We start from the raw sequence: 24,923 nt of genomic DNA on the forward strand, positions 1-24,923 counted from the left end.
GATCTTATCGCAGTGATGGGGGCCGGGCTAAGCTTGGTTTAATAAAAGCTGCTTCAAACTGGCAGCCGAGAGCTGGCAGATGCCCGTGGGGTGGGAGGCTGGGAGCAGGCACAGGGCTCACGGTGTCACCGGCCCCAGGCCGATGGAGAAGGAGCTCGCCATAAAAGCTGAAGGTGAAGAGGAAACCTCCTCGAGCTGTGGGACTCCTGAAGTGGGTCTTGCCATCCCGAATCGCTCTGCCTGCCTGGCAGGCCCTGGCAGAGCTTTTGGGACTGGCGGTGCCTTGCAGCCACATCTGGGCCCATGGTGGCCCAGCCTCCCTCCGTGTGTTTCCACCGGGGCAGAGCATTGCCACGTAGGCCAGGCCCATCTCAGACTGGGATCCCGCAGTGCTGTGTATGACCCAAAGAAAGAGCTGACAGTCCAGACAACGTGAAAACAAGCACAAAATTTGAAAGAGTGATGCTGCAGATGCAAACTCTCTGCGTTTTCAACCCTGCGGGGAGATGCCAGTCATTGCTGGTGCTTGGAGATGGGCGTTTAGCTCCCTGCTCTCTGCTGGTGGTGAGGAAGGTTCCAGCTCCAGCAGCACCACATGGGACACCATGGTCACGAACACCATCTCCTTGGGCAGATTCGGAATAGAAGTGAATGGCTGCTGGTGCTAGAGACCCCAAGACAACGCACCAACCGGACACCAAGGCATTTCAGTGCACACAGTAACCTCTTCTTACCCTTGCCAGGCACTGTTGGAGAGCCACGAGCCCCACCGGCTTTGCTGGTGCAATGTGGGGAGCATCCCCGCTGCTGCTCTCAGCAATGCCTGCGCCCCGTGCGCCTCCTCCCATGCGCGGTTCTGCCTCATTTCCCAGGGGACTCGGCAGGGAAAAGACAGGAAACAGATGCTGTGTTAATTTGTGCTCAATTAATTGTGACAACGATCTCCACACCCTCCGCAGTGCCACAGCGCATGGCCAGGGGTTGTCGTTCACAGGCACAGCGTGCCCCTCCAGCAGGGCCAAGCAGGTATCCTGGCCCTTTCCACGTTGTCTGCCTGTGTGCTGGGGTGCAGAACGGGTCCTGGGTGATCTACCAGCCAGGCAGTGCCTGAACGAACTCAGGCATTTCTGGAATTCAGGAAATAATTTTTATAAAAAAGAACCAGAAATCCTTTTTTTTTTTTTTTTTTTTTTTTTTTTTTTTCGGGGGGTTTTGTTTTTATTAAAAGTTGTCTGCATAAACCCCTCTGAACAAGTTTTTGTTGAGGTCTGCACCTGGTACTGCTGCCTTTTTCAGACTGCTTTGAGCTTGTTAGGAGCGAGAAGTGGAGTTTTCTCCTAGAGGTGAGATGCTGGGGGAGTTTTGAAGATGTACATCACTGAAACAACCGCTCTGATCACCCCAGCACTAGCAGAAGTCACCAGAAGGCCTCCTCCACGGGAAGCACAGGTCAAGGGGGTTAAATGAGGAAGGAATTTCCTATCCGAGACGGCAGAAGGAAGAAGTGTCTTACAGATATTGTTGATAAGCCTTTCCAATGCCTCTTGCACTCTGTATATTTGAGCCCCCCCTGCCCCCCATGTCCCTGCAGTGCTGGTGGCCATGTAGCAAGGCTGTCATGGCAGATCCGCATCCTCACCTGCTCTTGCACACAGCAGGGTGAAGTCTTTGGGCTTACCCCCCCTCTGTGCTGAGGATCAGGCTCCTTGGTTCTTAGCTGCTGTTGATTTTGCATCTGTCATGAGCCCCAGGTCACCACTTGAATGATAAAACACCATTCTTTGCCACAAGCCCAGAGCTTTATTTTAACGTACTTGCGCTGGTGCTTGAAAGATTTGTTTTCCTGATCCGTGCCCTGCTGCTGGAGCTTTGCTTGTTTCCCAAGGTCCTAAAATCTCTGCTCTTTTTTTCTACTTCTTCTCCCATAAGAAGAATTCAGGGGTTCTGGACTGCTCCTTGGGGGATGTGATAGGGTTACCTGCTTGGGAGAGGGGCATGGGCTGAACAGGTAGTGGGAAGTCCCCAGAGAATGGAAGGGCTGTGGGTCCTGGTGCAATTCACCCAGCTCTGTGACAGATTGGGCTCTACTGCCCAGGCTGGCACATTCATAGTCTGTTCATACTCATTTTCCTTTGGCTTATGATGGCAACGGTCTCGTACCCAGATGCAGCAACAAGGGCAGAGGGAGTTTGCCAGGGTGGATGATGGCACAGACTCCTGCATGCCCCATGCTCACCAGGATGGTGTGGAATGACCTGTTTTCTCTCTGTCTCGCAGTGGGATTCGATCAATGAAATGGATGAGTTTTTCAGCCCTATCCACACCTACCAGGTCTGCAATGTCATGACCCCCAACCAGAACAACTGGCTACGGACCAACTGGGTTCAACGGGACGGTGCGCGGCGGGTCTATGCGGAGATTAAATTCACGCTGCGGGACTGTAACAGCATGCCAGGTGTTCTGGGCACCTGCAAGGAGACTTTCAACCTCTACTACCTGGAGTCTGACCGTGACCTGGGTACCAGCACCCGGGAGAGCCAGTTTTTGAAGATTGACACCATTGCAGCTGATGAGAGCTTCACCAATGTAGACCTGGGTGTTAGGCGCCTGAAGCTGAACACGGAGGTGCGGGGCGTGGGGCCCTTGAGCAAGAGGGGGTTCTACTTGGCCTTCCAGGACATAGGTGCTTGCATCGCCATCGTTTCAGTGCGGGTGTACTACAAGAAGTGCCCGGCGATGGTGAGGAATTTGGCATCCTTCTCCGAGGCCGTGACTGGGGCAGACTCGTCCTCCTTGGTGGAAGTGCGGGGAGAGTGCGTAGGCCACTCGGAGGAGAGGGACACCCCCAAAATGTACTGCAGTGCAGAAGGAGAGTGGTTGGTGCCCATTGGGAAGTGCGTGTGCAGCGCTGGCTACGAGGAGCAGTGGGATGCCTGCATGGGTGAGTCCCAATTCCTGCCAGCGGTGCCTGCAAGGCGAGGGGTGGCTGCGAGGAGCTCTTGGCTTCTTTGGGCGAAGGGCTGAGGGCAGAGGCCTGCTTATAAAAAATGGAAAGACAGCCTCCTTGGGGGCCAAGAGCTGCCCAAGCCTTTGCTGGCCTTCTTGGTGCTTACCTAAAGGGTTGTGGGTACCACCGGGAAGCTGCTGGGGAGGTCCTGTGAGCCTGGCAGTGACAGTTCTTGGTGCACGGGGCACGGCTTTGGGACAAGGGCTGGCTTTGGGATGGGGGCTGGCTTCGGGACAGGGGCTGCCCTGGCTGCAGGGAGGCATCTTCCCTACCAGAGGTCCCAGGTCTGTGCCCCCAGCAGCCGTGCACCCAGATGAATGCTGGCATGCTCCAACAAAGCACACTTCTGGCCTCTTCGAAGTGCACCATTGCTCACTTCCCTCTGGCAGGCAGCTTGAAAGAAAGGAAAGCGAAAAGAAAGGCACATAACTGCTTAAAACAAGGTTATCACGTCCATCCATCACCCCTCCCCGGGGCTGCCGCAGAGCCCTCCTGTCTGGGGGCGCGGGGAGCCTCCCCCGGGGTCCTCTGTGCTGCAGGGCAGGCTGCAGGCTGCCGACTGTACAAACTGTGATAAGGACACGGGGTGACCACAGCAGCCGAGCACCAGGAGCCGCTGCTGGCAAGGGGCTGTGTGTGTACAGAACTCGGTGCACGGGGCTCCCAGCGAGAGCCCTCCGCACAGCTTTGTTTGCTCTCGGTTTCTTCATCAGAGGTGTTTAGGGGAGCAGCATTCTGCCTCTGTAAATAAGAGCGTGGGTCCTTTGTTTGAGTTTCGTGGAAGCGTTTAAGCAAAGCGTTTGTCTTAGGGAGACTTGATGCAAGGTTAGGACGTCCGACGCTGGGCTGGAAGAGATCCAAGTGCTGCTGAGACCAGCGCTGGCCCTGGAGAGTCCCCAGCTATGTAGAGTGGTAAAGGTGGGCAGAATAAATGTTTCTATCTGAAATTCCCCCTCCCTGTGACCACTGATTTGAAAGCCATCCTGAGGCAGATCTGATCAGAATATGTCTTACTCTCCCAGATAAAGGATGGGTGTGAAAATTGCATAGGATCAGGCACACGGCAACATGGAAAGGGCCTCAGCATGAGCTGCCTGGATGGCAGGGTCCCAGCTCCACAACTGCAAGGAGCTGTGAGCTGGAATTTTGGTCCCGAAGGACCAAACTCCCTCCACGTACTCCCCTTCCTGCAGTCCTATACAGCAGATGCTTCAGGAGATCGCCACCCAAAGCCCGGAGGCTGGGAGCAGAGCTGCACTGTGCTCACTCTGCCTCACTTTTCTGTGTTTCCTAGGCCACGTTTTTCTGTCTGCTGGAGAGCAGAGCTGTGGGAGAGCTCTTTCTCTGCCCTCCTGCCCTTTCCTGACGGCTGCCAGGCTCGTGGGATCGCCCCTGACCCATTTCAGAGGGCCAGGGAGGAAGAGTGGTGCAACCTTCCGTGGTGGTGGATGCGGTGGGCACAAGCAGTGGCTGGTCCTTGTGCAAACAAATGCACTTCGACTCGTGCTGCTCAAGCAGCAAGGCTCCTGGGTGAAGCACTCCAGGCCTTGTGGAGTCAGAAAAAGGACAAAAGTGTCTCCAGCCTTTCCCTGACCTCACCGTCATCCCTTCTCCTGCCTTTCCTGTCCCATTTATCCTCAGCAGCTCCTGGCACAGGGAGTCTGATGGGCCAGCATCAGGTGAGCAGGGGCAGAACCTCCTTCCAAGCATCTCCTTTGCTGGGCAGCTCTGGAGCAAGAGTATATATATATTTACAGATGAAAGCAAACAGATGCAAATCTCTGATCTTAGCTTCTCATGCTTGATTGGGGCAGAGTTCATTTTTCATGGTGAAAAGTGCCTTTCTGGCATGATTTATAACCCAAGAGGATCTGTAGGAGTTGGAAATTAGCCGTTTTAATTGTCAGGCGAACAAAAGCAGGATTCCAGTGGCTGTCGTCCCCAGTAATTTTTCATTTTCCGTCACTGGGATGAGATGATATAAATCACTCCTTGTGGCCCTAATAATCTTTCTATAAATATCAAGGAAATTCATTTTTTGCTTGGGGGGAAAAAATTAAAGAGTAGATACTTTGCCTTTATGGTAGTGTTTAAAATGTGATTCCAAATTAATTTCCTTTTGCCTTTCACAGCCAGATGCCTTATTTGTCAAAGCTAAAGATGTTTGAACAGTCGAGGTCTCTCCCCCTCCTTTTTAACATTCATTTTTCTAAGGACCTGCCAGAGTGATGGAAGACAGCTCAGGAAACCAGATCATGGCCAGAGCTGTTCGCAGCCCTTTAAAGGAGGAAGAAGGCTGTGCCACAGAGCTGGGAAGGATGGGGTGAAGATGAGCGTGGTGGAGGATGCACAGGAATCAGCAAACTTCCCTGCCTCTCATCTCCTTTCTCTAGCTTGTCACCTTGGATGCCCCTTTCTTTGCTCTGGTGTGTGCTGGCTGGGATCTCTGACCCCTTGCATTTACCAGGTTTCCAGCCCAGCCTTTCTTGGGCTCTGCCAGCTCCTAAAACACTCGGCTTCTAGTCCCACAGCATCTTCTGCCATGGGTTTTGGAGATAGACTCACTCTTCAGACACTTTTATTTAAAATCTGGGTCCAGGCATCTTAGCCTCAGGGTGTCCTGATTGCTCTGACTCCTCGCCCTCTGTGGTGCTCAGGGCCTTCATCTGACTGCTGCCTTTGGCTGGAAAGCACTGATGAGGGAGCAACAATCATCATCTGCTGCTCCATCAGCCCGTTTTTACACCAGGACTGCCAGAACTGAGCAAGAGCTGAATGGGGCTCTGATGTGTGTGGCTGAATCAGTCTTGGGGTAGACTTTATCCAGCTCTGCTTGAGCTGAAAAGATGCAGCCTGTGCGCTCCAGACAAGGAGATGAGAGGGGGACTGTCACTGCTGGGACTCCTACGCCTCCAGCACCTGAAGAAGAGATGGGCATGTGAGGACAAACCCCTCTGCTGCTGGGATCTCTTCTGCCTCTTGTAGCACGTGTCCAGTGGAAATGGATCTGGAGAGTCTTGTTAACAATCTGGAAGCCAATTAATTGTTTCCATTTGGTGGAATTCATGCTGACGAACCAATCAGCAAATTTAATGTACCTTAAACCTTTCTTGTGGGCAACTGTAATCGAGCAATTCAAGCACCACAGCATTGCTAATTAAGAGGAGAAAATACCCAGCTTGGTGATTATGTTCTCGTGAGTACAGTTTTGCGTCCGTGGACTTTTATGAAGGAAGTCAGCGGGGAGGAGGCGTCACCCTGCAGGCGGGGAGGGGATGCGTGCACCCAGGTCTTACAGCCCATGCGGCTGGGGATGCCGCTCTTCCCTGGATGCCTGCCTAAGAGGACCACAGCCTGTGCTCCCTTCCTTCTGGGCAAGGCCACAGGGAGGAGGAAGGCTTCACTAGGTTAAGGGATCCCACCGTGCTCTGTTGCCTTCTTTCCCCAGACTCCTTCTCCCTTTCTAACTCAGAGGTGCGCTGTGTGGCAGAGCCTCAGTCTTCTCTTTGCTTTCCCCAACAGTGATTTTTTTTCCTACCCACGTAAGAGCATCACACAGCAACCTCGAGCTCCTTATGTCGCGCCTCTACGCGAAGCAGCCGACACAGGCTGCCCTGCTGGAAACAGGACGCTGGTGTTGCTGGGCTGACTCCAAGCAAAACCCCGTTTCCCTGGCTCTGAACTGCAGGAGGCCCCCAAAAGTGTGCGTGGGGGGTCACGCGTGCCTCTGTCAGTCAGCAGAGATCAAACCTGGGGTGTCAGGGTGCCCGTTATCAGGCTGGTTTGCACTGGACCACATATAAATAGATAACCGTGTGTCAAAAATACCCTGTAACTGCAGCTCAAAACAAACCCATTCAAACGCTTCCATGTTTCTTTGCAAGTCAGCGCGGATTTCAAGGAGACTTCCCCTGCAAGCCCCAGCACAGGGGTGCCAGCTCTGAGCTGCAGGCTCCGTGGCTGCGTTGCACCTCGCTGATGCCTGCTCAGCCTCCTGTGCCTGCTGGCAGATTACCAGGCTGTCGTACCTGGAGTTAGCTGCACCAGTGCCCTGGGTGCCTACCTCAGGGGGCTTTTGCTGCGAGTGATCCAAAATACTCCTTTCAAGCAGGAGCAGAGGCAGTTTTGAAGACGTGCTATGAGAGTTATGCAAACATCCTTTCGGTGATGCCAGGCAGGAAAATCAAAGGAACTTAGTGATTCACAGCATTTGTATTGTTGGTCTGTAAGCCAGTCAGCTGCTTTGTTAAAAATACAGGCAATGGCATATGGTAAGATGATATCACCTTCTGCTTATCCTATGCAAAGACACATATATTTAATAAAGCAATAAATATAATAATAAAATAAAAGGGAAGCTCGTTTTCCAAACCACTTAAGTAAGGCAGGACTGTTTGGATTCCTCTAAAACTCAAGCAAATTACTGGGAAAAACAAAACAAAACAAAACAAAAAACCACAAAGCAACTGCCCAAAAACAGAAGCCTTTTTCTTCTTCTTCTTCTTCTGTTTTCTTCCTGGAAGAATTGAGAAGGATGGAGATTATTGCAGAACTGCCCTTTACCCACAGACAGAATATAGGTTTTGTCCGGGGCTGAGTGTTGTACAGTTTCGCCACTTTTCCTCTGTTTGCTGTGCTGAGCTGCTGACACGGATGAAGGGTGAGAGTGATGCTAGGCTGGAGTTCAGGGTATCGATGGTAATGGAACAAATTTAATTTGTGCTTGGTTGGTCTCTGTAGTCCTTATATATATAAAAAAAAAAAACAAACGCCAAAGAGCAGCTGGACTGTGATAGATGGGTCTGGCAGCACTGAAAAACCTTCACCAGGTTTGGAAAGAGCGTTTTTCGTTTGAACTCTTCTGCAGAGCTTGTCCAGACTCAGGTCATCACCAAGTGATTTTATTCCGGATTACCAACACACGGATGCCTGGAAAGCCACTGGGGAGTTTAGAAACCAACAATTTGCAGGAAAGCCCTTGCTGTTTGCACCAGTACTTAAACTGGAGATGGACCGATGCAATGGGATGCTGGGGACCTTAAATTCACTACCAGCTCTTGCTCTTGCAAGATGCTCTTGCTTCCCACGGAGCAGCAGGACCATGCCAAAAAATGTGTTCTGCGTTTGACTTGAGATCCAGATCCTACCCATGTCAACACTTCTTGGGTGATGTCTTCTTCCCCTTCCTGAAAACAAGATGCTACCGACACCACATCCCGGTGAAGGAGAAAGGGATCCAAAAAGCTGCTGGTGCTCAGCTGTGCGGGGGTGAGGGCTGTGCTGGCCCCGTGGCGCCACAAGCTGCTTTTCACTGGCGTCTGCTGGAGTGCTGGGCCTTTTTTAAACCTCAGCCTCCTGTGTATCTCTGTAGCCATAGATAGATATATGCTGAGAGGGCTTCCACCCTCCGAAACTGCAGGGCCTGGGATTAAGTTCTTGATGTTTTGTATGCCCTTTCTTCATTTATGCATCTTTACTCCCCAAGGACTCGCAGCAGGGATGCAGGGTTACCTTCAGCACCTTCATCTGCATTCGGCTCCACTCCTCCTGAACAGAGTTCTCCGGGTTTGTTTTTGGTCTGATGAAAACTGCATTATTATTTTATTTTTTTTCAGAAACCTTAAGTAGTTCTGTCTAAAACCCTCCAACAAGACTGAGTTTTGCAAAGAGCTTTTTTTTTTTTTTTTTTTTTTTTTTTCCTAATTCTAGCCTTGGCCCTCTTGCTTCCATCTTACCACTGCAGGCTGTAGCGTTTCCCCAGATAAACTTTATAAAAAAGTCTTCAGCTCCAAGATAAGCCGGGCTGCCTCACCACACCAGGTGTCTGCACCAGGCAGCAGAGCAGCACTCCCAGCACGTTGGGGTTTGGACACTTCCCTCTGTATTTATTTATTTGTGATGTGGAGAAGAAGAGCAGGGCAGAGGCAGCTGTGCCTTCAGCAGCACTGATTTCAAAGTCTTCAAGGGGGAAATTTCCGCCCCAGTTTCTCTCTCCAGAACATTTTGGGGCGTAGAGCGTGACGTGGTTTGAATTGTGGGGAGGAGGGGTGGGGGTCATGTGCGGGGGGCTCTGGGGTGATGTGAGACAAGCTCGGGTGTGTGAAAGTGGATGGGAAGTGGCACAGGGAGGGGTGCAGGGTTGCAAGCTGGGGGCAACGAGGCAGATGCCTGTTTTTCAGACGTGGCCGTGAGTAATGTGCCTCTTGTTTCAACGTCTGTGTCATTCAGGGGCTGAGACGGCAAGCATCATGCTGAAACCGGATTGAAAGGAGATGGGATTTTCTGTTAGCTTCTCCCGCAGCCTGGAGGGCTCTGGGACCGGTGCCTGTCTCTGCCTGTCACAGTGGCAATGACACCTTTATTTCCATCTTTATCTCTTCCCAGCAATGCCAAAGGATAAGATTAGATCGGTGAAACCTGGGCGCAGTGCATCTCAAGTAGCAAGGCAGCTAACAAGACCTGCAGGCACAACCCGAAATGCGTTGTAGGTCCTTATTGCATGCCTGGACGCAGCAGGGCCCTGCTTTCATGCCCTTTTCCAAGCTCCCAGAGCACTTCAGGCTGGGTTTCCTACAGCCCTGGGTGCCGGGGCGGTGTGGAGCCCTGATCCTTCCCAGCTCAGTCTGGCCTCTGGGGATGCCTTTGGAGGAGCCCTCGGTGGTCCCACCAGGCACACACAGGGGGCTTGTCCCGTGCTGCTGCTCGGGCTGCGAAGAGCGGCTCATTCCCCGCTAGCATCTCCTCGACAGGTCCATCTATCATCTCCCCGGCCCTGCCAGTTTATCAGCAGATGCTGTCCTGTCCCCAGAGGACGGAGAGGGAGGGAAACCAATGGACCGAACCGCAGGTGGCTGGCAGAGCCGTGCCTGCACTTGCTGTTTCTGAGACAAGCCTGCTGCTTTGGAGCCTGTCAGCGAGCTGGGAAAAACGGGGAAGATGTGTTGTGCAGTGGGGGAATCGGTGTAAGCCCCGGGGCATTAACTTCATCAGGCTGGGATGGTGAGAGGGGACACACCACCGCCAAGCCCAGGTTCGGCGTTCAACAAGGAGAGGACACTGGCTGTTTGCCTGTGATCCTCAGGCGTGGGGAAAGGGTATTAACTTCATAAAATATATTAAAAAAAAAAAAAAAAAAGAATTCCTCACCTTCTGCACAGCTCCTGGAAGGGCACTTGTGACAGGTGGCAGAACTTGGTGGTGGCAAAGGCAGCAGGACGGCAGTTCTGCAGCTCCCTGGTGGGTGGCTGCAGATGTCCGTGGGTGCAGCGTGCACTGTAACCATGGAGCTCTGCAGATTTGAGACCTGATGTCTCTGGCTGACTTTTTCTTCCTGGCCATTTCTCTGTCAGTTTGCTCTTCCCAGAGCAAACCCAGGAGAGCCTGGTCTTCCATGTGCCATTGGCCTAGCAGGGGAGAGCTCGGTCCAGAGTAGGATAGGCGTGCCATTAGGTACTGTAGGGATTTAATTCTTTGTGCATATTCCTGAGGTGAGCTCGTAGCTCGTTCCAAACAGCCCTAGCACATGGGCACCAAGCTGGTGTCCCATCTCCCATGCCTATGAAAGGTCTCACAGGTTTCTTGCTTCCATGCACAGCAAGTGCTCACACAGGGAGGTGTGTGACCCGTCTCTCCCCTGCCTTCTTGCGTGCTTGTGCTGTCCTGGTGCTGGGAGGTGGCTGCCAACAGCCCTGCACTGGTGCACAAATTCACTTGTAATTTGTCATTTAGGTTAATTTTCCTCCTGGGTGCATTTAAAATAATTGTGAATTATTGCTACAGGCAATTAATGTTTCTTTACAGCATTAAACGCTAAGTGATTACAATTGCTTGGTGCAAATCTGCTGTGCTTCACGTTCCCATTTTTCCTCCTGGCCTGTCTCTCCGTACCTGAGATAGCACTCATTTCTCTGCCTCTGATTAAATATTGGTGGGGGGAACCGCTTCAGTGTCTCTTGAATCAAGAGTCCCTGGCTTGCCACCTGGGTGGAGATGATGGTGGTTTGCAGGGCGAGCTCACACAGGGAGTAGAAGAAGACAAATCCTGGCACGCACGCTGCATGGGCTGTGGGGCTATCCCTGTTCCTGTCTGGTAGGCTGTGCTCATGCTGCATTTTCATCCTTTCCCATGCAGAAGAACTGGAAACTTTTACCTCTTAGAGACTATTTATTTATTTATTTATTTATTTTGCCAGCTGGCCACCCCCTGAATTTGAAAGCACATCAAGCTTCTCAGGCAGCTCACAAAAAACAAAAACAAAAACAGAGGCACCTGTGAAACAGTTGGGTACAGGTCCTGGGATGGCAGCACATTCAGCCTGGCGGGGGAGAGACCGAAGCAGTTTCCACAGAGCCCAGTTCCCAGCTGGGAAGCTGGAGGGGAACTCACCTGGGCATCAGGGAGAGGGGCTGGAATGGGGCAGAGAGCGGATTTCAGCTCTGTGCTGCTGAGATTTGCCCAGCCGTGGGCTGCTTCTCATCCAGGCACGTCCCCCTGACCATCTCCCCTTCCCTCCCTCCTCTGCAGCCTGCCAGCTGGGATTTTACAAGTCAGCCCCTGGGGACCAGCTCTGTGCAAAGTGCCCCTTGCACAGCCACTCGGAGAGCCGGGCAGCCCGCGTGTGCCGCTGCGACAGCAGCTTCTACCGTGCCGTGCAGGACCCCCCGTCAGCCGCCTGCACCCGTAAGTACCCCCAGCTCTTGCAGCTCCTGAAGACACGTTGTCTTGTCTTCGGACACATCGCCGTGTCTTCACACACGTTTGATGCTCCCTGGCTGGCCCAGCACGCACCCTCGGCACTAAGCAAGCTGCCCAAGGCGCTGCAGCAGCCTTTCAACCCCTGCGTTGCATGAGTTGAACCCCCCCCCAGGCAGAGCTCCCTCACTGTCCTCTGGCTCATCCTCATCCTGCCGGTCTCCAAATATCTCCAGCCAGAATCTGCTCCCCTCCTGGGGCTGCATCCCGCACCGGAGTGGGGTGAGATCTGAGCTCCCCTGCCAGAGCACCAGGCAGCCTCTTGCTGGCTGCTTCCATTTGCAGAAATGCCCAGGGTGGTCCCAGGGGAGCAGGAGCATTGCTGCGCTTTCCCTTCCCATCCGCTTCCCTGGTGGATGCTGGCACCTAGTTTAAGCCCAGCTCTCTGCATTATGGGCCCAGTGTTATTAAAAAGGGACAAAAGCATCCCAGGAGGATTTGCACTCTATGCAGTTGGTCCAGGAGGGCAGAGAGGTTTGGGGCCACTAGCTGAAGGTGGAAGGCAGATCAGCAACATCCGACCTGAGTTTCCCTAGGGTCCCAAGACGTCCAGGACTGCCAATCTCCCCTGGAGTTCACCCTTCCCTTTAGAAGAGCCATTCCCGCTCTCCACCCACCAGCCCACAGACACCTTTGTTCTTCCCCACAAGGCTTTCCCCCAACCCCACTGCTCCCTGCTCGCCCCAGAACAAACCCTCAGCTCTCCTCTGCCTGGCACTTGGCGTCCTGACCCACAGCACCTCGCTTCCCGGTCTGGTCCTACACGACAATTCACCCTGAGACCTGCCTGTGTCTTCGCTGTCTTCTCCTTGGAGCACTTCCCCCTCTTGGCAGCGCCGTCAGGAACCACAGAACACGCTGACCAAGAACCAAACCTTCCCCGTCCATCCCATTTCCCCCAGGACCCTTCTCTGCCAGCCCCAACGCGCTTCGGCATCCCCCGCTCTACCCGAACCTCTGCTTCCTTTCCAGGTCCCCCCTCGGCTCCTGTCAACCTGGTCTCCAGCGTGAACGGCACCTCGGTGACGCTGGAGTGGGGGCCGCCGCTGGACAAGGGTGGGCGCAGCGACATCACGTACAACGTGCTGTGCCGGCGCTGCGGGGGGGGACGTGGGGCACTGCGAGGCCTGCGGCAGCGGCACCCGCTTCGTGCCCCAGCAGATGAGCCTGGTGCAGGGCGCGCTGACCGTCACCAACCTCCTGGCACACACCAACTACTCCTTCTGGGTGGAGGCCGTCAACGGAGTGTCGGACCTCAGCCTGGAGGCCAGGAGGGCTGCGGTCGCCAACATCACAACAAACCAGGCAGGTAGGAGGAGCAGACCACCCTCCCATCCCAGAGGATTTGCACATGGGGGTGATGCTGATGTTGCTCCGGCGTTGCCCCAAGGGGTACCTCCAGGAGCTGGCTGTGAGCAGGGGCAGCACCAGCCTGCCCTCGGGCAGGGCTTGGTGGTGAGCATGGGCCCCCCAGGAGACGTGAGGGGCGACTCCTGTTCCCTCTGCTGCTGGAGGTAGCTTTGGGGAGCTACCTCCCCAAAGCTACTGCCCGAGGCAACCCTTTTCTCTGGTTCATGGTATCATTTTTCAGACCCCTTTCCCTCCACTTCAGCCTGCAGCCGCTGGTGGAGGATCCCTTTCTGCAGGAGACAGGGGGCACAGAGTATGCTTGTTCATTGACAGGAACACAAAGTGGAGCACGAATCTCTCAGATTGTCCCTGCAGCCTCCTGTCCTCTCCCACAGGGCCAAGCAGCAGCTCCTGCTCTGCTCTCAGCTCACACCAGTGCCAGCCCCCGGCAGGTGACAACAATCTTTGTGGGGAAGAGCCTCCCGCATGCACATTTCATCTTTGCAAACTGAGAAATGCTCTTTCCCCAGGAAATACTGTGCAATGATCCAGCCGAGCTGGGCCAGGACCTTGCTTCAGGGTCCCCTGGGCATCGCTGCAGAGCAGCTAAGCCCCTCTCATGCACTGCGGGAGAGGGGACAGGGCAGGGACAGACCCCTCTTGTTAACCCTCCTGGTTGGAAACCAGCCCTCTGCACCTTCCCCTTCATGCTGAGCCCCCCTCTAGGGAAGAGATTGAGCCAAACGAAGAAAACACAAGCCCGTACGCAAGACCATTCTCCCATCCTTCACAGCACTCACCTCCGCGTGGCTTTAATTAAAGCAGAAATGTGTTTTAAACCATTTCCAGGCACCTGCACAGGGCTCTGGCTCCCTGCCGCCGTGCCCATGCCCTGTCTTTGTGTCCCCAGCCCCGTCCCAGGTGGTGGCGGTCCGCCACGAGAGCGCAGGCCAGAACAGCGTCACCCTGCTGTGGCAAGAGCCGGACCAGCCCAACGGCATCATCCTGGAGTACGAGATCAAGTACTACGAGAAGGTAAAGCCGAGTTCGTGGCTGCGCATCAGCCCCGGCAGGGCAGATTTAGGCTGGGTGCAAATTTGTCCTGCTGCTATCAGGCAGCCATGAACAAAGAACTATTTTCCAAGAGTTTGTTCCCTTCCTACGGCTGTGCTGACGCAGCGAGGTTCTCGGTGTCGCTTCTCCACAGGACAAGGAAATGCAGAGCTATTCGACCCTCAAATCCAAGGGCACCACCGCCACCATCTCTGGGCTCAAGCCCGCCACCCGCTACGTTTTCCAGGTCCGGGCCCGCACCTCTGCTGGCTGCGGGAGGTTCAGCCAGACCGTGGAGGTGGAAACGGGGAAACCAGGTGAGTGTGTGCAGCTGTCTTGCTGGAGGTAGCCCTCCAGAGATGTGCTTATATGTTAGAAAGAGGAGGGAGAACACGCAGGGCAGAGGTGATCTGGGGAGGTCCTGAGGGTCCAGACTCTTCTCTGTGCTGGCTTGCTGCATCGCCGTGGCTGCCCCAGACCCGTGCTCGGTTTCCCTGTCTGTAAATGGCCCCTGTGGACTGGAAGAGACCCAAAGCTGGTGTTGAACTGGTGCTTTGTTATTGAGCGTAGTGACCCCGGTGGGGTAGGGGAGTCTGTGAGCTCAGCAGAGCTTTCCCCACTCCAGCTCACCTCCTTCCTACCCTATTTCTTCCAGTCTCTCTCCGGTACGACACGATGACAATTGTCTGGATCTGCCTGACCCTCATCACTGGCCTGGTCGCATTGCTGGTGGTCCTGATCTGCAAGAAGAGGTCAGTGTGTTCTGGAGGTCTATGCAGCCTGTCACCGGCTGGGACAGGAGGGATGGGAGAGCTTGTCTGTGTTCAAGAGGCATTTAATGCTAATGTGCTTTAACTTTGGGTTAGCCCTGAAGTGGTCAGGCAGGGGGACTCAATGATCTTTTTAGGTCCTTTCCAGCTGAACTATCCCCTTTCTAATTCTAATAAAACCAGCAGGTTGAACAGCAACAGCCATGGCCATACCATTAGCAATAGCAATAATAATGGCCATAGCATCAGAGTAGTATATATATAAGTATATACATATTTATGTAGCATTACCACTACCAGTTCTAGTACCAAGGCTGACTGGATGGGCTAGGGATTAGGTCAGGAACAGACAGAAATCTTCTTGATCAGAAAAACTAAAGAGTGACTTTGTCCCGCTACATCTCAGCAAGACAGAGCCAAGCATGTGCAGCACACACGGAGCTGGGAGACAAAAGGGCTGCAGCTCGTGGCCCTGCTGAGCCTTGGAGAGCACCCAGAACGTCCCCTGCTCTGGGCCAAAGTGTCAGCCCAGCAAGATGCAGTGATGCAGCTGGTGGAGGGCAAAGCCTCAGCTCCAGGCCTGGCATGCCTTGCCTCTACCCTGCCTTTGGGCTGCTGGTGGGAGGAAGAGACAGGAGCATCCCCCTGACCCCTTTCTCTCTGTGACAGGCACTGCGGGTACAGCAAGGCTTTCCAGGACTCTGATGAGGAGAAGATGCATTATCAGAATGGGCAAGGTAGGACCCTCCCTGCTCCTCCTCCTGCCCCTGGGGTGCCAAGGACCTCAGCCCCCTGAATGGGCAAGGACCTGGACCATTTTCCCCAGCACTGCTGTGGTTTCCAGGGAGAGGGATTTTGTCCACTCCTGCTTCTGGGGATGTGTCTAAGAGAGCTGAACCGGGGCTCTGATCCCAGGGGTGTGCTGGTATTGGGGTTGTAGCAGGTTCCTCTACGTCAGCAGCGGGCCAGAAGAGTGGGAAAAGTTTGTGGAAATTCACCACAAACCCACGTGAGGGGTTACAAAGGAGTTGGTGGGGGTGTGAATCGTATGGAGGGGATTTGGATGGCCACGTCCTGGACTGCTCTAAGGACATTGCCATGCCAAGAAGTGCCCTGGGTTTCCTTGGGGATCCCCCATGTGTCACCCCAAGGCGTCCTGCCCCTGCCTGTCCAACGCCCAGCTCCTGGGCACCCACCTCACGACGGGGCTGTGTGGAAAAGCTTGTCTCCTCTCTCCCCTTTGAAACCTGACAGTGAAATTCCCCGAGTCGAAGTTCTACGTGGACCCACACACATATGAGGACCCCTGCCAAGCCGTGCACGAGTTCACCCGTGAAATTGAGGCTTCCCGGATCAAGATTGAGAAAGTCATTGGGTCTGGTGAGTCCCCAGCCCGGGCTGCCTCTCTGCATCCCATCTGCTTGGGCAATTTGCTGGGAGGCAGGGACATCTCCACGGCCCGCTGGGACCACAGCAGGCTGCACGGTTCTGTAACAATGCTCAATCAGGGCTTCATCTGCTCCTTATTTCCCTGAGATGAGAACCGTGAGTAGGATGTTGGTTGCTTTTTTTTTTTTTTTTTTTTTTTTTTTTTTTTTTTTTAGTGCATGAAATAAACTCTCCTGCGTCAGCTTGGCGCAGGCGGGAGCTGCTCAGCCGGCGTGGCACCGACGGCTCAGCCTGACACCAGCAGATGGCTCGCCCTGTCCCGCGTGGGTGCTCAAACGCGGCCACCCTGCTCTCAAACCTCAGAGCAAGCATCTGGGGTGACAAGACACGAGCAAAATAGCAAGCAGAGTGGTAAATTTTCAGAACAAAATGGAGTTTTTGCCTAGGAACAGGGGCTTGCAAGGAAGCACAGGACAGAACCAGAGCCAGAGCTTCACCAGCAGTGCCCCAGGGGCTGGTGGAGGCTCACCCCGTGTGCTGAGGGACGGTGCAGGGCCAGCCAAGCAGACAAGCAGTAGGAAGCCTGACTGCTCGTAGGCATACAGGGGTGGGACAGACCGGGTGATCTGTGGTGCTGGAGCTGAGCACCATGCCCTCACCTTCGCTTGCCTTGCAGGGGAGTCTGGAGAGGTGTGCTACGGCCGCCTGAAACTGCCGGGGAAGAGGGAGATCTCCGTGGCCATCAAGGCTCTGAAGGCAGGCTACACGGAGAAGCAGAGACGGGATTTTCTGAGCGAGGCCAGCATCATGGCACAGTTCGACCACCCCAACGTCATCCACCTGGAGGGGGTGGTCACCAGGAGTAGGTGGCTGGTGGGGATGGGGTCCTCTGGTGGGGCACAACTGGGGGTGTATCACCTTGGGGGCACCATGGGGATGGGGTCCCGAACCACCTCCTTCAGCACCGTGCTCTGGGCTGGCAGGGAGCAGCCCGGAGGTCTGCAGGGTCTGGGAGCCCTGTGCAACCCTGTCTCTTTGCCAACTCCTTCCCTGGAGTGATATCTAAATTGTGGGTAGCTCGTTCCTGATCTGATGTGAGGCTGAAGGTTTCAGGCATGGGCCATGCTTCTTGCCGGGAAGCTTTCTCTGCTGATTGGCATTCCCCATTAACATCTTCAGAGGGAGACAGGCTGTCCCCGGCAGCCCTGCTGCTTTTCCTCCTTCCCCTTTGAACCCTATTAGAGAAATGAACCGCTTGTTCCTGGCTGCAGCCCAAACCTCTGGCAGCATCACGGCTGTCCTAGGGAGGGGGCTTAACGAGATGAATCAAGACCACTCCTGTCACCTCCTGCGACAGGACAAGCTTCCCATGCAGCCCTGACCCGCCTTGCTGCGCAGCGCTCCCCAGTGCCCCAGGACAGGGTTACTGGATCAGGAGAAGTCCTACCTATTAGTGTTTGTTTTAAAGGCTGCCTGTATTGAATAATAATTTGGATCCTTCCTTTGAAAAGGCTCGCTGCGATGCAGAGCGTTATGTTAATGGCATGCAAATTTCAACGGGATAAGAAAGCTGACCTAGCCACATCAATAGTGCCTGGAGGGAGGGGTAAGCGTTGGGGTTTTGGCCACATCTCCACCACCGTGCCCTTCCTGCATGGTGCAGGGGTGAGACCACCCTACAGGGCTGCAGGAGACCCACCGGCCTGAATTAATGTCGCTCCCAGTAAAGCCTGGCACCAGGCTTCTCAGAGGAAGGTGACTCGTCTATTAACTTGACCTCCCTTGTCTTCTGCAGGCAAATTGGTCATGATTGTTACTGAATACATGGAGAACGGCTCGCTAGACGCCTTTCTCAGGGTAAAGTGCTCTCTTGTATTTGTATTCATTGCACATCCCTCTGGGCTGCAAGACTAGAGATGAGGTTAGTTCACACTCCTCAGCCCCGTGACCACCCTGGCCCCTATGTGAGAGCAGTGGGCGCTGGGCTTTCCCCTCTCCGGCAGCCACTGGCCCCAAGGCACTGCGGCTGGCTCCCTGCAAATGCAGGGACACCTGCCTCAGCAGCACGAAGAGGTGCTGGGAGGACGGATTTTGGGCCAAAACAGAGGCTTTGGAGTTAGAGGAGGTGCTATGCCAAAGATAAGAGCTCCCCAGGAGTTAGTTTAATGATAGCAGTGCCAGGGGGACTGCTGGGGAAAAAAAAAATGAATAACCTCTGTGTTATTTCCTCTCCAGAAACACGACGGGCAGTTCACCATCATCCAGCTGGTGGGCATGTTGCGTGGCATCGGGGCAGGCATGAGGTACCTGTCTGACCTGGGCTACGTGCACCGGGACCTGGCTGCCCGCAACATCCTGGTGAACAGCAACCTGGTCTGCAAGGTGTCTGACTTCGGCCTCTCACGCATCCTTGAAGATGACCCTGACGCTGCATATACCACCACGGTGCATGGCTCTTGTTTTTAAAACTTTTTTTTTTTTTTTTTTTTTTTTTTTTTTTCTGAGATTTACAGGTGGTGATTGCCCCAGGCCAGTGAGGGTGCAAAAGTTAGACACCCAAGTCAACGTAGGCAGTGCAGGAATGGAGACGGTCACCTCACCACCGCTATCTGGGCATGAACCCAAAGTGTTTCTGACCTTTAAAGCATTATATGAGAACACTCTCCATAAAGAGACATCCCACTACCAAAGTGTGCAGTGAACAAAGAGAAGTAGGGTAGGAGAGTGGGGAGGTTATCAAATCTCCCCAAGCAGCAGCTCCCATTAGCATGCAAGGACCACTCCACAGGGATGCTCCCATGTCCCTGTTGGAGTCCATCCCTAAACTGTAGCTCCATCCACCCTTCAACCACAGGTCAGTCGCTGTGATAGTCTTCAGTAGCATGGTCACACTCTCCAGGTGACACTGCCTCATTCAGGCGTGTGGAAAGGACAGAAATGAAAATTCTTGAGCTCTTTGACTTGCAAGTACTTGGCTTTGCAGCCTAGATGATTTTTTAATGTAGGACACGTTTGTCTGTGAACCTATTTTAAGATTCTCTGGCCAGCCTGACAGTACTGGAGCTTGATGTGCTCCTCTAGTGGAGGTCATAAGAGGGGAAATGAAATTCATTGAGGGAACGTGTTCTTTTTGCTTTTCTCTGGACATAAATAAATCAGCGTTCTCCCAAGGCAGTCCTTTGGCAGATAGACTTCCCTGATGTGGGTCAGTTTGGAGAAACAGCTGAGGAGTCTAAGCATCACTTTTCAGAAGGATCAGGGCACTTTTCAGAAGGATCAGGACTAGAGAGGCAGAAAGAGCTTCAGGTTGGTTTGGGCTGGCTTGTGGCACTGAAAAGCATGGCCTAACGTGGTTGCAGGTCTGAGAGGTGGGTGCACAATGACTCAGCCTGGAGAACATTCCTTCAGGAGAACCTTCATGTCAGGATTCAGCCTGGTGGAAAGGCAAGAAGGGGCCCAAGATCAGCCAGGGCTCCCTGACCTGAGAGCAGGCCATCTTCTCACAGGTAGCCTGGCCTGCCACCCACCAAAGCAGTCTCTGAGCTTTCCCAAATTAAAAGGAATTTCTCAAAATGGTGTGGCAGGGACTGTACAGGACCAGGAGGGTGACCTGAGTGAACAGAGCACACATGTTGACCTACATGCTGACCCTTTCCAATCCTGCCCAGTTTCTAGAGACACTGTCTTAATGTATCCAGCGTGAGTGCAAGCAGAGAGGTCAGGAGAGTATGGAGCTGCCACTGTGCGTGTCACAAGCAGTGGCTTTGAGGCATCCAGGCACAGTGAAACCCACCAGAGCTGGTAGCTCCTACCTGGTGCATAGCCCAGATAAAAATGGACCACTAACATGAAGTGACAGGACCAGGAGCACAAGCTCTCTGGCAAGGCGCCATTTGGGATATCCTTAAAAAAAGGATGTTTTTGCAACTTTTCTGTTCAGAGTGCCAGCAACCCCATTTTCAATTTAGATGTATTCTTATCCCATTTATTACTTTTTTATTGTTGTTGTTTTTTTGTTATCATAGTCAACCTTTAATTCAACAAGTTCTCTTCTTCAGCACTTGCCTGCCAAATCAGTAATAGAGTACATGCTGTAACTCTCCTTCCTTTCTGCACTGAATGAGTCAGGCTCTGCCTGTGCCTAGGGTCAGCTCCGTGTTCTTTGTGCTCTGGTAGCCCTTGGCTCCACCTCACCACTGATTTCTCCTCTCTTGGGCACCGAGGGCCAGCATCATGCATGACATTTCGAAGAAGACCTTATAAAATAGTACAGTTTTCTCCTTGCTCCACTGGAAATACCTTGAAGTCACTCCTCCAGTACAGCTTTAGGGTTACCTTGTGCTGATGGCCTCAGAGCTTTCCAGAAGATGCCCATTGCTCGTCCAGTGCAGCTGTTCTGGATCCCAGTTCTGCTGAGATCAGGAGAGGACCCAGCAGTGCAGAGGCAAGGAAGCTGCTTGTGTTTTCCAGAGGTGCATCCCAGTGTAATGAAAGCTTCGTGCTGGTGCTCCAAAAGGTGGAAACAACCCAATAGGTTGGGGGGTAAAAAGGGAACAGTGCGCAGTAAAGTGTGCAGGATGCAGCCAGCCCTGGAGCATCACAATGTGCAATCCTCTGCCCGTAATGAGAGCTGGGCATCACCGCTTGGATGGCCAGGAGCCATCTGACACAAAAACGCAGTGTGGTGTCTGCCCTGGTCCTGATGCTGATCCCTGCCCCAAAGCAGCAAGGCCCAGCGCTCCCCTCCTCCCTCCCATGGGAGCTATCGAAATAACGCGTTCCCTGCTTGTCGTTGCAGGGGGGCAAGATCCCCATCCGCTGGACGGCCCCGGAGGCCATCGCCTACCGCAAGTTCTCCTCGGCCAGCGACGTGTGGAGCTACGGCATCGTCATGTGGGAGGTGCTGGCCTACGGCGAACGCCCGTACTGGAACATGAGCAACCGGGACGTGAGTGGACGTGAGGCCTGCCTCGCCTCCTGCCCCGTCCCGAGCCAGCCTAGCAGGGGTGCCAGGGAAAAGGGACCCACACAGCAGCCCCTGCCTCTCCTCACATCCCCGCTGGGCCGTGCACAACGTGCCTGTCCCCTTAGTGGGGGCATCGGTGTGTTGCCTGTTGTCGCCTCTCGTTTTGCCGCGCGGTGGCTCCTGGCTGTGCACGGCGGGTCTCCCACCCCTGCCTGCTGCTCTGTGCAAGCCTTTCTGCTAGCTGGAGAGCTTCGGCGTGCGTTGTGCCACCTCACCCATTGCCTGCTAGGGGTCAGGGCTTCCTTAGGATCGCTGCCACCCCACTGCATTGATCTGACAGTTCCTCCCACACCCGCCGCCCACACGTGGCTCCTAAGGGCCCCAGACTTGTCCCATCCAGCAGTAAGCTTTGGGCTCGGTAATGCCATTGGGGGTCACTCTCATATCAAGGATAGCATAAAAACTAAAATGTAGGTTATTGCCTGACTAAAAACTGGGTGCAAAATTTCCAAACGGAGGCAGAGAATGGAAGCTTTCGACTCTGCTGCAGAACCATAGGACTCCTTATTTTGCCTATGGGTGCCATAAATCTGCCTGCTTTCTCCCTGCTCTTGAGTCCTGAGAATCGCCCCTCTCTGTGCTGGTTTTCCTGTGATAGAAAGTGGCTTTGGTGACAGATCGTGGCTGCAGTGACTTGCACAACCTCGTCTGCACAGGTCCTTTGAGCGGGGTTTCTCCCAGCTTTGCTGAGCAGTGGCAAGCCCTGGTTGTAGAATAATCGAATGTGAATGAAGCCCTCATGACTTACCTGCTGGAGGCAAGCTGCAATATTTTAGGCCTGTTGGACCACTTAGTAAATCTGCTCTCGGAGCAGTGATTTCTTGTATGTGTGTGGTATCCAGCCTGCTTTCAGCTTTCCGCAGAGTCCGCACACAGCTCACCGGCAATAAAAATTGTCATTTAGCATGAATCTTGTGTACACCTCCCTCCTTCCCCTTCTGATGGCTTTAACGGCTCATGCACCGGGGATCTTCCCTGTGCATAGCAGTCTAGGGTGCTCGGAGCCGGGCAGGAGAGCAGCTCCGCTCCAGCGCCGTGGCTTCTTTCCAGGTCATTAATTCGGTGGAGGAAGGCTACCGCCTGCCCGCCCCGATGGGCTGTCCCACGGCCCTGCACCAGCTCATGCTGGACTGCTGGCAGAAGGAGCGCAGCGAGAGGCCCCGATTCTCGCAGATCGTCGGCGTCCTGGACAAGCTCATCCGCAACCCCGACAGCCTCAAGTGCACGGCCACGGTGAACCGGTAAGGGCTCGCTGTGACGAGCAGGGGGAGACCTCATCAAGCCACAGCGGGCAGCAAGCAGAGCAGGTGGATTGCCGCAAAAAAGGGACATTTCGGTCCAGTTCTAGCAGCAGTGGCTTGCCCTGTGACCACTGGTTGCAGTGGGTGGTGGTAAATGTCCTGCATTTTGCTGCCTTGCACCCACCGAAGCGTCCCAAAACCGGGGCTGAGCCAAGCACGTGCAGCGCTGCCCACGTAGCAGTGTGCCCACCTTCACAGCGAGGGTTCTGCGGGTCCTCCCCTCTCTGAGGTGGACCACCTGGGACCACCATCTCCATCCGAGCTCCTGGGCTAATTCATTACTTCTGCCCCGCTCTCAGGTTCACCCAAACGCCCTTTGACAGGGGTCTCCTCGACTTCTCCGGCTGCCTGACAGTCGAGGACTGGCTGGACTCCATCCGGCTGGGCCACTACCGGGACAACTTTGCCATGGCAGGGTACTCCTCCCTGGGCATGGTGATGCGAATGAACATCGAGTGAGTACCAACATTAACATACATAACCTGGTACATAACCTGTACCAGGTTAATGTTGAGTCCTGGGATGATGTCCAAGGCAGCAGTGACCTTTGAGCAGAGATGTGGGAGTTGCAAAAGAGGCAGAAATTGCTCCCTGGTGATCAAGGCTAGGTTAAGGGGTGTTGAGAAAGGCTTGTCCCACTGTCCATCCTCCTCCTCTTGTTGTGAAGAGCTTGCTCCAGCACCTCTCTAGGGGTTCTTTGAGGTAGCTGATGCCACAAGCAGTACCAGAGGAGATGGCCAAAAAAAAAAAAAAAAAAAAAAAAAAAAACTTTTTTTTGGCTGGAAAAAATCTCTTTTTCCTCTGAGGAGAGATGCTCCTTGACAAAAGCAGGAGCTGCCCTGACTCAGAAGGGATGTGACAGTGAAAGTGGTGGTCGAGTTGGGACAGGTAAAGCAGGAGGCGGTGAAAGGGAAGATGGAGAGATGCAGGCAGAGGGCTGTCATGTGCATTGATCGGGGGCTGTACCTGGGGCCCTGAACGGATACAGATCCTTGTTTCTCACACACACCAGGGAAGATTTTGCGTGCAGAAGGCTCATCATCTGCCTGTCTTTCTGACTGGATTATCTGAGGGCATCTCACTAAAACTGAATCCAATTTCAGAGCATCGATCTTGTCACCTACTAGCCTGTCAGGAGCGGTGCCCCTTGCTCCTGCTCTCCCCCCAGGCTGTCACGGCAGCCCTGTCAGGAGGCTGTGCCAGGGGGAATGACAACCTCTCCTTCCCTGGGGAGGATGTCATGGGCCCCTCGGGCAGCCTTGTGCTGAGAGGCAAACGGAGAAGAGCCAGGAGAGTGGTCCTGGGCTGGTCCGTGGGGTGTGCATGCAGGGAGGAGCTGTGTCTCTACGGGCATAAGGCCGTCCTGTGGATCGTCTGATGGTGTCCTTATTCTCCAGGGACATTCGGAGTCTGGGCATCACCATGATGGGCCACCAGAAGAAGATCCTGAGCAGTATCCAGGCCATGCGGTCCCAGCTGCTGAACACAAATGGCCCCAGGAGGCACCTCTGATCACCGGCTTCGCAGACCCACATCGGACATTCCTTAACACTTACCCTGAGCTGGGGGCAGCAGGGTGGTGAGCAGGAAAAAGGGGCACCAGACCAGGATCTGGAACTCCTCCAGCATCTCTGATTTGAGCTTCAGTGGAAATACGGCTTTCCAGTTACCTCGACAATCCTGCTGCCTCCTTCCCCCATCTGAAGCGGGGAGCAGACTTCCAAGCAGGCTAGAGACAGGGCCTTCCTCTCTCCATCCTCTACTGTGTCCCTGTGGGGCTGGGGGTCCCCACAAACCTGTGCTAGATGGGTGGCAACCCCTTCACACAGCAGGATGGTCCCAGCAGAACCTGCTGAGAGAGGGGCAGCAATACCAGGACCAGCAGGACTGGGCTTGTCACGGTCCCCAGCTCCTGTGGATCTGACACGTGGGGAATTCAGTGGAGCTCTGAGCTAAGGAGGGCCCCACAGGCTGCCACATGGCAGAGACAACCCTGATCCTTGCAGTTCCTTCGTGCTCCTCCTGAACTGCACCAGCCTGCAGGTGACTTCAGGGTCCACCTCCACGAAGCCCACGCAGGAGGGCAGGGGATGGGGTTCAAGCTGACAGTGCTAGGAACTGCCGCGGGCTCTGTGCAGAGGATATTTCCCCCTTTCCCCACACGGGGAAAGAGGTGGCCAGGGTCTGCTATCTGGAGCCTCAGGAAATCTCAGGTCCCACAGGGGACTCTCCACCTCATGAGCACACCAGCACTGCTCTTCTCTGGATAACAAGC

At 54.2% G+C, this 24,923-nt stretch overlaps 1 protein-coding gene across 1 annotated transcript in view; it reads left to right on the forward strand.

The window, feature by feature from the left end:
- EPHA8 (EPH receptor A8) overlaps positions 1-24,639 on the forward strand; it is a 43,402-nt gene extending 18,763 nt beyond the window's left edge. The window contains 16 exon segments of the mRNA XM_035344850.1: positions 2,278-2,941; positions 11,532-11,687; positions 12,732-12,861; positions 12,863-13,068; positions 14,020-14,144; positions 14,317-14,479; positions 14,818-14,914; positions 15,602-15,669; positions 16,187-16,312; positions 16,998-17,183; positions 18,117-18,178; positions 18,557-18,766; positions 21,120-21,269; positions 22,398-22,588; positions 22,948-23,103; positions 24,046-24,639. Coding sequence (XP_035200741.1) covers positions 2,278-2,941; positions 11,532-11,687; positions 12,732-12,861; positions 12,863-13,068; positions 14,020-14,144; positions 14,317-14,479; positions 14,818-14,914; positions 15,602-15,669; positions 16,187-16,312; positions 16,998-17,183; positions 18,117-18,178; positions 18,557-18,766; positions 21,120-21,269; positions 22,398-22,588; positions 22,948-23,103; positions 24,046-24,160 — 2,805 coding nt within the window. The 3' untranslated portion in view covers positions 24,161-24,639.
- The last annotated feature ends 284 nt before the right edge of the window (positions 24,640-24,923 follow it).

This window comes from Oxyura jamaicensis, chromosome 21, assembly GCF_011077185.1.
Source record: "Oxyura jamaicensis isolate SHBP4307 breed ruddy duck chromosome 21, BPBGC_Ojam_1.0, whole genome shotgun sequence".
Lineage (NCBI taxonomy): Eukaryota > Metazoa > Chordata > Aves > Anseriformes > Anatidae > Oxyura > Oxyura jamaicensis.